The sequence below is a fragment of the Eschrichtius robustus genome, chromosome 2 (genome assembly GCF_028021215.1).
Source record: "Eschrichtius robustus isolate mEscRob2 chromosome 2, mEscRob2.pri, whole genome shotgun sequence".
NCBI lineage: Eukaryota > Metazoa > Chordata > Mammalia > Artiodactyla > Eschrichtiidae > Eschrichtius > Eschrichtius robustus.
In genome coordinates this window covers 91,273,248-91,285,530 of record NC_090825.1, presented here as the reverse complement: position 1 = coordinate 91,285,530, position 12,283 = coordinate 91,273,248, and the positions used below count along the sequence as shown (strand labels likewise).

The 12,283-nt window shown below is 38.3% G+C and overlaps 1 protein-coding gene across 1 annotated transcript in view; it reads right to left on the bottom strand.

Moving 5' to 3' along the window:
- The window catches only part of MCC (MCC regulator of WNT signaling pathway), a 424,188-nt gene that overhangs the window by 315,571 nt on the left and 96,334 nt on the right, over positions 1 to 12,283 (bottom strand). The window contains exon 3 of the mRNA XM_068535717.1: positions 9,810 to 10,024. Coding sequence (XP_068391818.1) covers positions 9,810 to 10,024 — 215 coding nt within the window. The remainder of the gene's footprint in view (positions 1 to 9,809; positions 10,025 to 12,283) is intronic.

The window sequence follows — 12,283 nt, the reverse complement described above, 5'->3', positions numbered from 1 at the left end:
GAACAATATGGAGGTTCCTTAAAAAACTAAAAATAGAATTACCATATGACCCAGCAATCCCACTACTGGGCATATACCCAGAGAAAACCGTAATTCAAAAAGACACATGCACCCGAATGTTCATTGCAGCACTATTTACAATAGCCAGGTCATGGAAGCAACCTAAATGCCCATCAGCAGACGAATGGATAAAGAAGATGTGGTACATATATACAATGGAATATTACTCAGCCATAAAAAGGAACGAAATTGAGTCATTTGTTGAGATGTGGATGGATCTAGAGACTGTCATATAGAGTGAAGTAAGTCAGAAAGAGAAAAACAAATATCGTATATTAATGCATGTATGTGGAACCTAGAAAAATGGTACAGATGAGCCAGTTTGCAGGGCAGAAGTTGAGACACAGATGTAGAGAATGGACATATGGACACCAAGGGGGGAAAACTGCGGTGAGGTGGGGATGGTGGTGTGCTGAATTGGGCGATTGGGATTGACATGTATACACTGATGTGTATAAAATTGATGCCTAATAAGAACCTGCAGTATAAAAAAACAAACAAAACAACTAATACTAAACTTTCATTGGGTTATTTGTATGGAAATATGTTAATATAAATGTTTCAGACATTACATGAAATTTCTAAAAATCTTATATTTGTATTTGTATGGAAATATGTATGGAAATATGTTAATATAAATGTTTCAGACATTACATGAAATTTCTAAAAATCTTATATTTGTATTTGTATGGAAATATGTATGGAAATATGTTAATATAAATGTTTCAGACATTACATGAAATTTCTAAAAATCTTATATGTTCTGGTATAATGTTATAAGTAATAATCCTAGTTATTACTTTAAAATGTATATCTCAGAAATAACTAATTTTCTTGTCAACTGCATTATTATGAACTTTCATCAAATCTTTAACCATGGTCATTTTTAAGTCTTTTGTCATTTACAGACAGTTCTGGGTGTACTCTGATGATTTTGCAAATATGTTCCTATAAAAGGGTTTCATCTTCAAGAAATTCATGGAAAAGACTCTGACAAGTACAGGTTTCTGGTAACTGACTGTACTGCTGAACTGAATGAATAAGCATTTTCAGAACTCTAATGAAAAACTGATGAACTCATAAAAGTGCTAACAAAAGATCAAGATGAAAAAAAAAATTAATTACATGGGACTGAGTGAACTGATGAGGATGAGTATAATTTTTGTGACTTTCTGTCTGAATTTAAAAAAAAAAAAATCCCACAAGGACTCAGAGGCAAAGAATATACAAATCAATTTTCACTGCAAAGTAAAGGGGCTGTTACAGTGGAGGATTACTGGACTGAATGTCAATATTATGACATAGTATGAGTGTGTTTCATGTTTGGTAATTGCAATCATTGTTGCTTTTGTTGTGGTCATCCATGTACAATGCTTGGTGTCAGTCTATTTATCTCTTGTAAAAATAAAATACAGTGTGTGTGTGTGAAAAAAAATAAATAAATAAAATAAATGTGGAAAAAAAAAACTTCAGTTGTGTTTTATGCTTTATAATACTTAAATATGTCACTACTTAGAATCTATAACATTATAATTTATACTTGCACTCTTCTCTGAGATACAAATCTTTGGAGAGAAAATCCATCAGCAAACAGGCAGTATATCCTTTCCACTGCACCTCTTCTCTACTAAACCAAAGTGTTTCATTTTGTTTTGCTGATAGTTTTAGGAATACAGTACAGATTGCACTGGCAGTTTCTCTGCTGCTCTGTGGTGCTAAGTCAACTTAGCTAAGCTGGAACTATGTTTCCCAGAGTTCTCTTTCCTGTATGGTTCTGTCTGGACATGAGAGACACTCCATGTGAAGGCCAGAGGTAGAAGTGAAGAAGTCATACTATTTATGCTCTGAAAGTTGTTGCCAATCTGCTGCTTCCCTACTTGGTGCATCAGACTTGTAGCCACTCCAACTTCCCGAGGCCACCTCCTTCAGCTTCTCTGAGTCCTGGGCTAGATGTGAGGGTGGTTCCCTGATAATGGGTGCCAGCTCTCCTGCAGGTCACCCGCAGCATCAAGGTTGGACATGGTTCAGAGATAGAAGTGGTTTCCAGTTTGTCCTCATGGGGTCTCAATTTGTGTTCATGCATTCCCATTTGTCCTGCTGTCCTCTACATCCAGCTTTCCTTCTTATCTGCTGATCTGATAGACCTAGAGTAACTTTAGACTCAACACAGACGCAGAACAACAGCCTGCATAGATTGCTTCACCATAGAGCCTTTATTCTTTTTTTTAATTGAATTATAGTTGATTTACAATGTTGTGTTAATTTCTGCTGTACAGCAAAGTGATTCAGTTATACATATATATATTCTTTTTCATATCCTTTTCCATTACGGTTTATCTCAGGATATTGAATATAGTTCCCTGTGCTATACAGTAGGGACCTTGTTGTTTATCCATTCTATATATAATAGTTTGCATCTGCTAAACCCAAACTCCCAATCCATCCTTCCATCACCACTCCTTCCCCTTGGCAACCACAAGTCTATTCTCTATGTCTGTGAGTCTGTTTCTGTAGATCCTTTATTCTATATCATGGGTAGCCACTCTGCTTCTCAGATAAAACTCTAATTGCCACAAGTTTCTATGTACAACATCATCTTGTTGCCTTTGCATTTTTAACAGTGTGTTAAGCCTCAAAGTCATAATAGGCACTGTGTTTGGTAGAAGGAGAAGAAGACAGGTATTTGGTAGTAGAAGAAAAGAAGGGATGCTTAGAAAGGTAAATCTTGTGTAGGATGCTACCAGAAGCTTCTCAATGTTAAAAATGCCTGTGTCATTTATCAGTTTATCTCTCTCATCTCCAAACCCATCTTTCCTTGCCCTGCTTTATGATCCTGAAGCTGGACATTTGTCTTCTGTCAGCAGGGGCACTGGAGCGCCACTGGGGGAGGACGGGAATGCTGCTTCTGCTGGACTCTTCCCTGCTGGCTCTTGTGTTGGGTGGAGGCCAGTAGCACAGGACATGCAGTGGCACTCATCCCCAGTAAGTTTCAGTGCCACCATTTGGGGCACTTCTTGGTGGGTTTTGCTACCACACTGGTGGGCAGCGTCCCAGTGAATTCCTCTGTGGGCACTTTCTCAGTGATGCGCCAGTGGGTGGCATCCCAGCCAGCTGGGCCGACACTCCAGAGAGCTGGCTTCCTGCTGCCAACCCTGGCCCACGGCATCTCAGGGAACTTCTCTGCCATCCAGTGGGTACCAGCCACTCCTTGTCAAGGGGGTCTGAATCTCAGCCCTGGGGGAAGGGAGGGCCCTCTTCCAAATACATTCCTTCCTTGGGTACTTGACTCAGTTTTAGAGGGAGTGACTGCCCTTAACGTGTACTATTCCTGTATTCATTAGATTTTCTTGACTCCTCAGTAGGTAATCCCCTGCTACTAGTTAATCACTTTTTATGTTAAACTTTCCCTGTGTGAATTAGTATGTGCTTCTTGTCTCCTAACTGGGCACTGATAAAATGCCTTTTGCTCTTAGTAGCTGCTTTAAAAAATAAAACAAAAACCCAAACCCCAGAATCTAATTTTATTAGTTCAGGATTTGGGTTAGAAGGAACATAAATTACTTTTAATATGGTTTTATAAGTGAAGGGATTGCCCAAGTGTGCACTTTAGAGAGGCTATTTGCTTTCTTTGGCCACTTATAAGGGGTATTTCTCAAACTGGGCTCCATGGACCACTGTGAGCAGACCCTGAGTCAACTATTGCTATGAAAGAAACCACCCTAAACACAATAGTTAAAACAACAATCTTTTATTATTTCTCACATATTTGACAGGAAGATGCCAAAGTCACATGACAAACGGTGAAGATATAGGAAAGGATGAAGAACTGGGGTTCAAAAGTCCCTTTACCACAGGGTCCAAGGAGTTATCAAGGGTCTATCAGTTTAAATCATATTTTTAAGTTGTGTATTTTCCACTAACAATGAAATATCAGAAAGGGAATGTAAACAAACAATTCCTTTTAAAATCGCATCAAAAAAGTAAAATACTTAGGAATAAACCTGACCAAGGAGGTGAAAGATTTGTATGCTGAGAACTACAAAACATTAATAAAGGAAACTGAAGATTATTCAAAGAAATGTAAAGATATCCCATGCTCTTGGATTGGAAGAATAAATATTGTTAAAATGGCCATATTACCCAAAGCAATATACAGATTTAATGCGATCTCATCAAATTACCTATGACATTTTTCACAGAACTAGAACAAATAATCCTAAAATTTATATGGAAACATAAAAGACCCAGAATTGCCAAAGCAATCCTGAGGAAAAAGAACAAAGTAGGAGGCATAACTCTCCCAGACTTCAGACAGTACTACAAAGCTACAGTAATCAAAACAGTGTGGTACTGGTACAAAAACAGACATATGGATCAATGGAAAAGAATAGAGAGCCCAGAAATAAACCCACACACCTATGGACAATTAATCTTTGACAAAGGAGGCAAGAACATACAATGGAGAAAAGACAGTCTCTTCAGCAAGAAGCAGTGGGAAAGCTGGACAGCTGCTTGTAAACCAATGAAGTTAGAACACACTCTCACACCATACACAAAAATAAACTCAAAATGGCTTAAAGACTTAAACATAAGACATGACACCATAAAAATCCTAAAAAAACATAGACAAAACATTCTCTGAGACTTGGTCAGTCTCCCAAGGCAATAGACATAAAAGCAAAAATAAACAAATGGGATCTAATCAAACTTATAAGCTTTTGTACAGCAAAGGAAACCATAAACAAAACAAAAAGACAACTTATGGACTGGGAGAAAATATTTGCAAATAATGTAACCGACAAGGGCTTAATTTCCAAAATATACAAACAGTTCATGCAACTCAATAACAAAAAAAAAAAAACAACCCAATTGGAAAATGGGCAGAAGACTTAAAAAGACATTTCTCCAAAGAAGACATACAGATGGTCAAAAGGCACATGAAAAGATGCTCAAAGCTGCTCATTATTAGAAAAATGCAAATCAAAACTACAATGAGGTATCACCTCACACCGGTCAGAATGGCCATCATTAAAATGTCTACAAGTAACAAATGCTAGAGAGGGTGTGGAGAAAAGGGAACCCTCCTACATTGTTGGTGGGAATGTAAAATGGTATAGCCACTATGGAAAACAGTATGGAGGTTCCTTAAAAAACTAAAAATAGAGTTGCCATATGATCCAGTAATCTCACTCCTGGGCATATATCCAGAAAAGATGAAAACTCTAATTCTAAAAGATACATGCACCCCAATGTTCATAGCAGCCCTATTTACAATAGCCAAGACAGTGGAAGCAACCTAAATGTCCACTGACAGATGAATGAATAAAGATGTAGTATATATACACAATGGAGTATTACTCAGCCATTAAAATAATGCCATTTGCAGCAACATGGATGCAACTAGAGATTATCATACTAAGTGAAGTAAGTCAGAAAAAGGAAGACAAATACCATATGATATCACCTATATGTGGAATCTAAAATACAACACAAATGAACATATCTATGAAACAGAAACAGACTCACAGACATAGAGAACAGACTTGTGGTTGCCAAGGGGTGGGGGGGAACGGGGGAGGGATGGAGGGGAAGTTCTGGGGTAGCTGTTGCAAACTAGTATATATAGGATGGATAAACAACAAGGTCCTACTGTATAGCACAGGGAACTATATTCAATATCCTGTGATAAACCATAATGGAAAAGAATATAAAAAAGACTGTATGTATATGTATAACTGAACCACTTAGCTGTACAGCAGAAATTAACACATTGTAAATCATGTATATTTCAATAAAATATATTTTAAAAATTGTGCATTTTCAATTCACTGAGAAAATAAAAAACATAATCACTGTCATAGATTGCAAGTGCCTGCATTTGCACTTTGGTCTGGTTCTCACCAAGGATCACCTTAAGTGAGCGTGTACAACTTTATTTCTTCATTCGTGAAGTTATAACTTTAAAAAAAAATCTTATTCAACGTATTCTAATGAATACTACTGAATAGGTCACCACCATTGATTATGTGTTCATTATAAGCTTTTATAAACATATAACATTGATAAAAGAGATTTTCACATTTTGAGTTATGGAGAAGTCATTCTGGCTTATACATGAGTTAACTTGAATTTTATGCTAACTAAAATAGCCTGTTTGTGGCCTATCAAACATACACTGTACATCTGTTTTAATTAAGAAAGAAAAGGGCCAGAAGTAAAGAATGTTTATGTTAGAAATAAAGATTAAAAAAAAAAAAAAAAAAAAAAAAAAAGAAATAAAGATTAAATGCCTCCCTTCCTGGGACGCCAATGCTAGTACCCCCTCAATGATAAGACACCCTTCCCAGCTGCCAAGCCCATGCTGACTCGTTATGTACGTGCTGATCTGCTTTTTTTTTTTTAATCTTGAAGGAAGGTATCCCTGACTTGTTTAATGTTCTTTGTTCTGACAAGATATAAAACTGTGCTGAAAACCATGCTTCTCCAGGGCAGTTCCTCAGAGCTATCTGAGAGGCTGTCTTCTGAGCTATAGTCCTCAGCTGGGTTCAAATAAAACACTTTTCTATTACTATTTTAGGTTGTTTATTGATTATTTTCATCAACAACATATATACAGAAAAGTGTGCCAACTGTAAGTATATGAGTCATGACTTTTATTTGTTTTTGGCTGCATTGTGTGGCTTGTGGGATTTTAGTTCCCCAACCAGGGATTGAACCCGGGCTCTCGGCAGTGAGAATGTGGAGTCCTAACCACTAGACTGCCAGGGAATTCCCAGGTCATGACTTTTAATAAAGTGAACACTCCTGCATGAGCTGGATGCTCAACATGTAAGGGGAGTGTTTCTCAAACTGGCCTCTGTAAAGGCCATCACAGGCAGGGTTCCATCAGTTCCAAAACTTCACCAATAATACAAAAAGAGAACCTGGCTGTGGGAAGCCCAGGGGCTGACCAGGATTGAAGGGAGAACAGAACAAAATCCAAGCAGTTACTGTTAAGGTTAAGAATCAAGGAGTCAAGCAGAGGTAGGAAACAGCCAACTCCTGCTGTTTTCACCAGTAGGTCTGCTGAAGAAAACTGGTGGCCCTCACGCCCTGAACCCTTCAGAGCGGGGGCCACTAAATTTTCATCAGTCTGTAACATAGATTCTTGCTATAACCCATACTGCCACATCACTGTCTGTCTTGAAAAAGGCTGAGCTGATATAGTAAAGAGTAAAGTTCAACTTGCTGCAAATTATTTGTAAAAGCATAGCCTAAATCCAGGCCCATGCCAGAGAAAGATGACTTATTTCCTGCTACTTGCCTAGTCTCCTGGGCACACAGGAAGATGAGATTAGGAGAGTTAATAGTTCTACTCAAACTGAGCAAGAATGTCCTTGAAGGGTGACCAAGTGGCAAACAGTGCAATAACTATGGGTTCTTTTACAGGTTTTATGAGACATAGTTACACCCTAGTAGTGATTGTGTGTATGTTTTTAATATATTTAAAATTTTTTTAGAAAAGTTGCAAAGATGGGACAGAGAGTTCTCACATACTTCACGCCCAATTTCCCCTATTATGAACATCTTACATGATTATGGTACAGTGTCACAATTAATGAATCAATGCTGATAATTATTATTAACTAAAATCCATAATTTATCCAGGTTTCCTTAGTTTTTACCTGATGTCCCAGCCAGGGTACCACAAATAAGAAGTTGTCAGATCTTCTTAGGCTCCTTTTAGCTGTGAGTTTCTCTTTTTCAGACTTTCCTTACTTTTGATATCCTTGACAATTTCAAAGAATACTGGTCAAGTATTTCGCAGAATGTCTTTTAATTGGGATTTGTCTGATGATTGTACTGTAATTTTTGCTGCGTATTTAGGATTGTTAGTGCCTTCAAACACGTCACCAAAAATGTCAGAATTAGAAAATATGCCTCAAACACAAGAAGTCTGAAAACCATTAGTCTACCTCAAAGCAGATTGTAAATATACGTAAATGAAGTTGTCAAGAAAAATGGTACAGATGAACCGGTTTGCAGGGCAGAAGTTGAGACACAGATGTAGAGAACAAACGTATGGACACCAAGGGGGGAAAACCGCGGTGGGATGGGGATGGTAGTGTGCTGAATTGGGCGACTGGGATTGACATGTATACACTGATGTGTATAAAATTGATGACTAATAAGAACATGCAGTATAAAAAAACAAACAAAAAAAAACTAATACTAAACTTTATTTGGGTTATTTGTATGGAAATATGTTAATTTAAATGTTTCAGACATTACATGAAATTTCTAAAAATCTTATATGTTCTGGTATAATGTTGTAAGTCATAATTCTAGTTATTACTTTAAAATGTATATCTCAGAAATAACTAAATTTCCTTGTCAATTGCATTATTATGAACTTTCATCAAATCTTTAACCGTGGTCATTTTTAAGTCTTTTGTCATTTACAGACAGTTCTGGGTGTACTCTGATGCTTTTGCAAAAATGTTCCTATAAAAGTGTTTCGTCTTCAAGGAGTTCATGGAAAAGACTCTGACAAGTACAGGTTTCTGGTAACTGACTATACTGCTGAACTGAATGAATAAGCATTTTCAGAACTCTAATGGAAAACTGATGAATTCATAAAAGTGCTAACAAAAGATCAAGATGAAAAAAAAATTAATTACATGGGACTGAGTGAACTGATGAGGATGATTATAATTTTTGTGACTTTGTTTGAATTAAAAAAAAAAAATCCCACAAGGACTCAGAGGCAAAAAATATACAAATCAATTTTCACTGCAAAGTAAAGGAGCTGTTACAGTGGAGAATTACTGGACTCAATGTCAATATTATGACATAGAAAAAAAATATATATATATATGTGTCATCTTGGGCATGTTACTTAACTTCTTGTCTCATACGTAAAATGTGATAGTAGTAGAATTGTTGGGAAATTATGTGAGATAGTATTGTAATGTAGAGCACTTAGAATGGTATATGGTTCAACCAAAGACTAAACAAACAAACAAACAAACAAACAAAAACAAACCAAAAAAAGATGCTTATACCACCTCTGGTTTCAAACTTCAGTTTCAAAAAGCAAGGTAGGTTTACGGACCTTTCACACAGTGACTAGACAGCAACCCTAATTTATAAACTGTCTGCATGTCACCCCAACATGATCCAGGTCATCAGCCAACCCCACCTCGTTCCCCAGCTCTAGCTTAAAAGGGAAGACAATAGCTTTTCACCCAAAGGTCATCACGGTAATAATTCATCCTGAGGTAAAAAAGAAGTTTAAACTAAGCATAATGGAATTCTAAGCTGTTCCATAGTTTTCAACAGAATATGTTTTTAAAGTACAAGCAGAAACAATGATCAAACTTTCAATGAAATATTTTCTTGTTTGCTTTTCAAACGAGTGAAGTCCAAATTAGGGAACACAAAGAATTATATCTTATTAACTTGTAATGTCTGGTCCCAGAAAATATTCTATGGTGAAGCCATTGTAGATATTCTAGTAATTAAATCTGTACAACATACAGACTTAAAACATTTTTTAGGTGACCACTCTGCTCTCAATAGTGAGAGTGAAGTCACCAATCTTAAGTATTTGGAGCCGTTAACATTATTGGCAATGCTGGGAATGGTACAACATTTAGCTCAATAAAAAAGACAATACCCGATACGTCCCCTGGAGCTCAAAATTCAAATATTTGTATTGGCATACACACAGGCCTAAAGATGTGTTCTCCGAACCAGAAAGGACTCACCGTGTTGGCCAGCTCTAGATAGCTTCCTCCTACAGAGTCGCCAAAACGCGGGGACTGTGTGAGCAGCTTGTGGAGAGCAGCAGCCTGCTGATGCAAAGAGCTTCCCCCATACTCAAGAAGCTTCTGTAGGGCTGACTGACTCTGCAAGTCCGGGCTCTGGAGGTCCCTGGCTCCCGAGTCGTATTCCCAGCTTTCCCTGGCTGCTGATAAGGCACCTAGGTCCAGGAGAGGCAGGGGCGAAAAAAAGATGTTTCCTGCATTAGCCTGGGGGAGGCCAAGAGGCAATGATTTGGAACCGCCTAACTCATCCACGTGCCAGCGCGTCAGAACACATGTGGCGCCCAGGCTGCATGCTAAGCACTTTCCCTTTCAAAGTGACACATGGGGAGCTTGGAGATAAAAGCAGTTTTAGGCAAAGCATTCAGAAATAACTATCCAATGAATACGTGCCTTCCCCCCACCCCAAGAGAAACGTTTAGCAAAAAGCACAGAAGAGCCAAGAAAAGGGAATCCAGATCAGAGCTACAGCTGTCTGTGATTTACACAGTGTTACTGTATGATTAGCCTCTTACTGTCATCCTTTTTCCCAGTCGAGGAGGATGGAAGCAAGAGAGAAGATAGAAAGTTAGATCTGGCACTTTGTCATAATTTTCTAGTGTCCATGTACTCTTAACTGGAAGAAGCTACGGGAAGCTAGACTGTGTTTGCCAGTTAGGTGTAGCCACATGCTGAGCTCTGAACAATAGAATGTGAACAGAAGTGATAAGCATAGCTTCAGAGGCTAGCTCATAAAACCCCCAGCATTTGATTTTTCAGGCCCTTTGCCTCTGGCCTGGTTCAGATGGGCATGGCACCCTTGGAAGCCACGTGGTACAGATGGCGAAGCCGCACAATGGAAGATGCCTGGATCTATGAATTACCTCCTGCCAGGGGGCTGTCGGCTGAACCCAGGTACCATTTTAACTTTATGTGATCAGGAAAGGGAAACTTCTTCTGTGATTGATCCACCATATATTTTTGGTTTGTTTGTGAGAGCAGCTAGGATTACCTTAACTATCACAGCAGATTAGAACCTAATTAAAGATGATAATCATTATAATAGCATGGGTAAGTACAATGAAAAGTAGACCTAGAGAAGGTCTAAACCCAACTGCCCTCAAGAAGGATGGGCGATATTCAGGGAAACCTTACTGGAGGAGAAAGACTGATGCTTCAGTCTCCACCTTTGCTAGGAAAATTAGATTTGGGGTAAAGCTTGCTTCTTTGTGTTCACTTCTGAGTAGAAGTCCCTTGTGGGTGCAGCTGGCTGGTGGATCCTGGGTCACATGCCTCTATCTCAGCTGCAAAGGAGGCTGGAAATTTGTTTTCTGGCTTCCACTTTGGGGAGGTAGGATTTGTAAGATGAGACCTTTCCTAAGCATAGGAAGAGTATGCAAAAGGCCTGGGCAGCCAGAAAATATGACAACGAGCTACACACTGTTCTGGGGACACAGCAGTGAGCACGATGAATTGCAGTCCCTGCTTGTGGAGTTTTCATTTTGGTGGGTCTTTAATACATGACTTTTAATTTAAAAAAAGGGATTCGTTAAAATGATTTAATTTGTACTATGAAAGGAGAACATATATAGATTCCTCTACAATTTACTTGAGTATAATTACATAGAGCAAACTACAAATTATGTACAGCGGGTTCTGATGTGAATTTCCAATCTCCCCTTACTGGGTACTGGTGAATTTCATCAATGGAATTGGGAAAACTGTCTTTGTCTGGAACCACTTCAGATGGTTTCCCTCTACTGTTCATGTTCTGCTGATCTTCTTCAGTCAACCTAACCCAACACTTTCTTCATACAATGCTGTATAGCTGGGGTGACATGTCTTTGTACCAAAGCAGACAACTCTGTTGTTATGTTTGCAATTGCCCAAAGTTTATTTTAATATTAAAGTCTATCAACTGTATTGCAAGGGTGGCTTTGTTTTCCGTATCAGCATAGACTCCAAAATGCCTGCCCTTCCTCCCCACTGCTCCTCTGAATGCTGTCTGCCTAGCTGCCACACATTCTCTGTCCTGGCCCCAGCAATGTGTGGCCAGAAGACGGATCGATCTTAGAGTTGAAAAATGGGTTGAATCATTGATGGCCTGATAGCTCATACATAAGGCAAAAAAGCATAGTGTTGGGCCCTTGCCTTTTATGTTTCACCACGGTATCCCCAGTACCTTGCACATAGCCTGCGACATATCAGGAATTTAATACACATTTATTGAATGGATTGCTGAATTATTCACAGTTGTAGTACCCCAGGGTTTCACATCTTAACCAGGAAAAGCAACATGGAGATTAATTTTAAAAATCAAAATAAATTATACACTTAAACTTTTTCTTTATGCAAAGTTCTTTATGAGAACTTCATTTCAAATAATAAAACACAACAGTTCTGGGATAAGACAGCCCAAGGAAGCTTCATTTGAATGT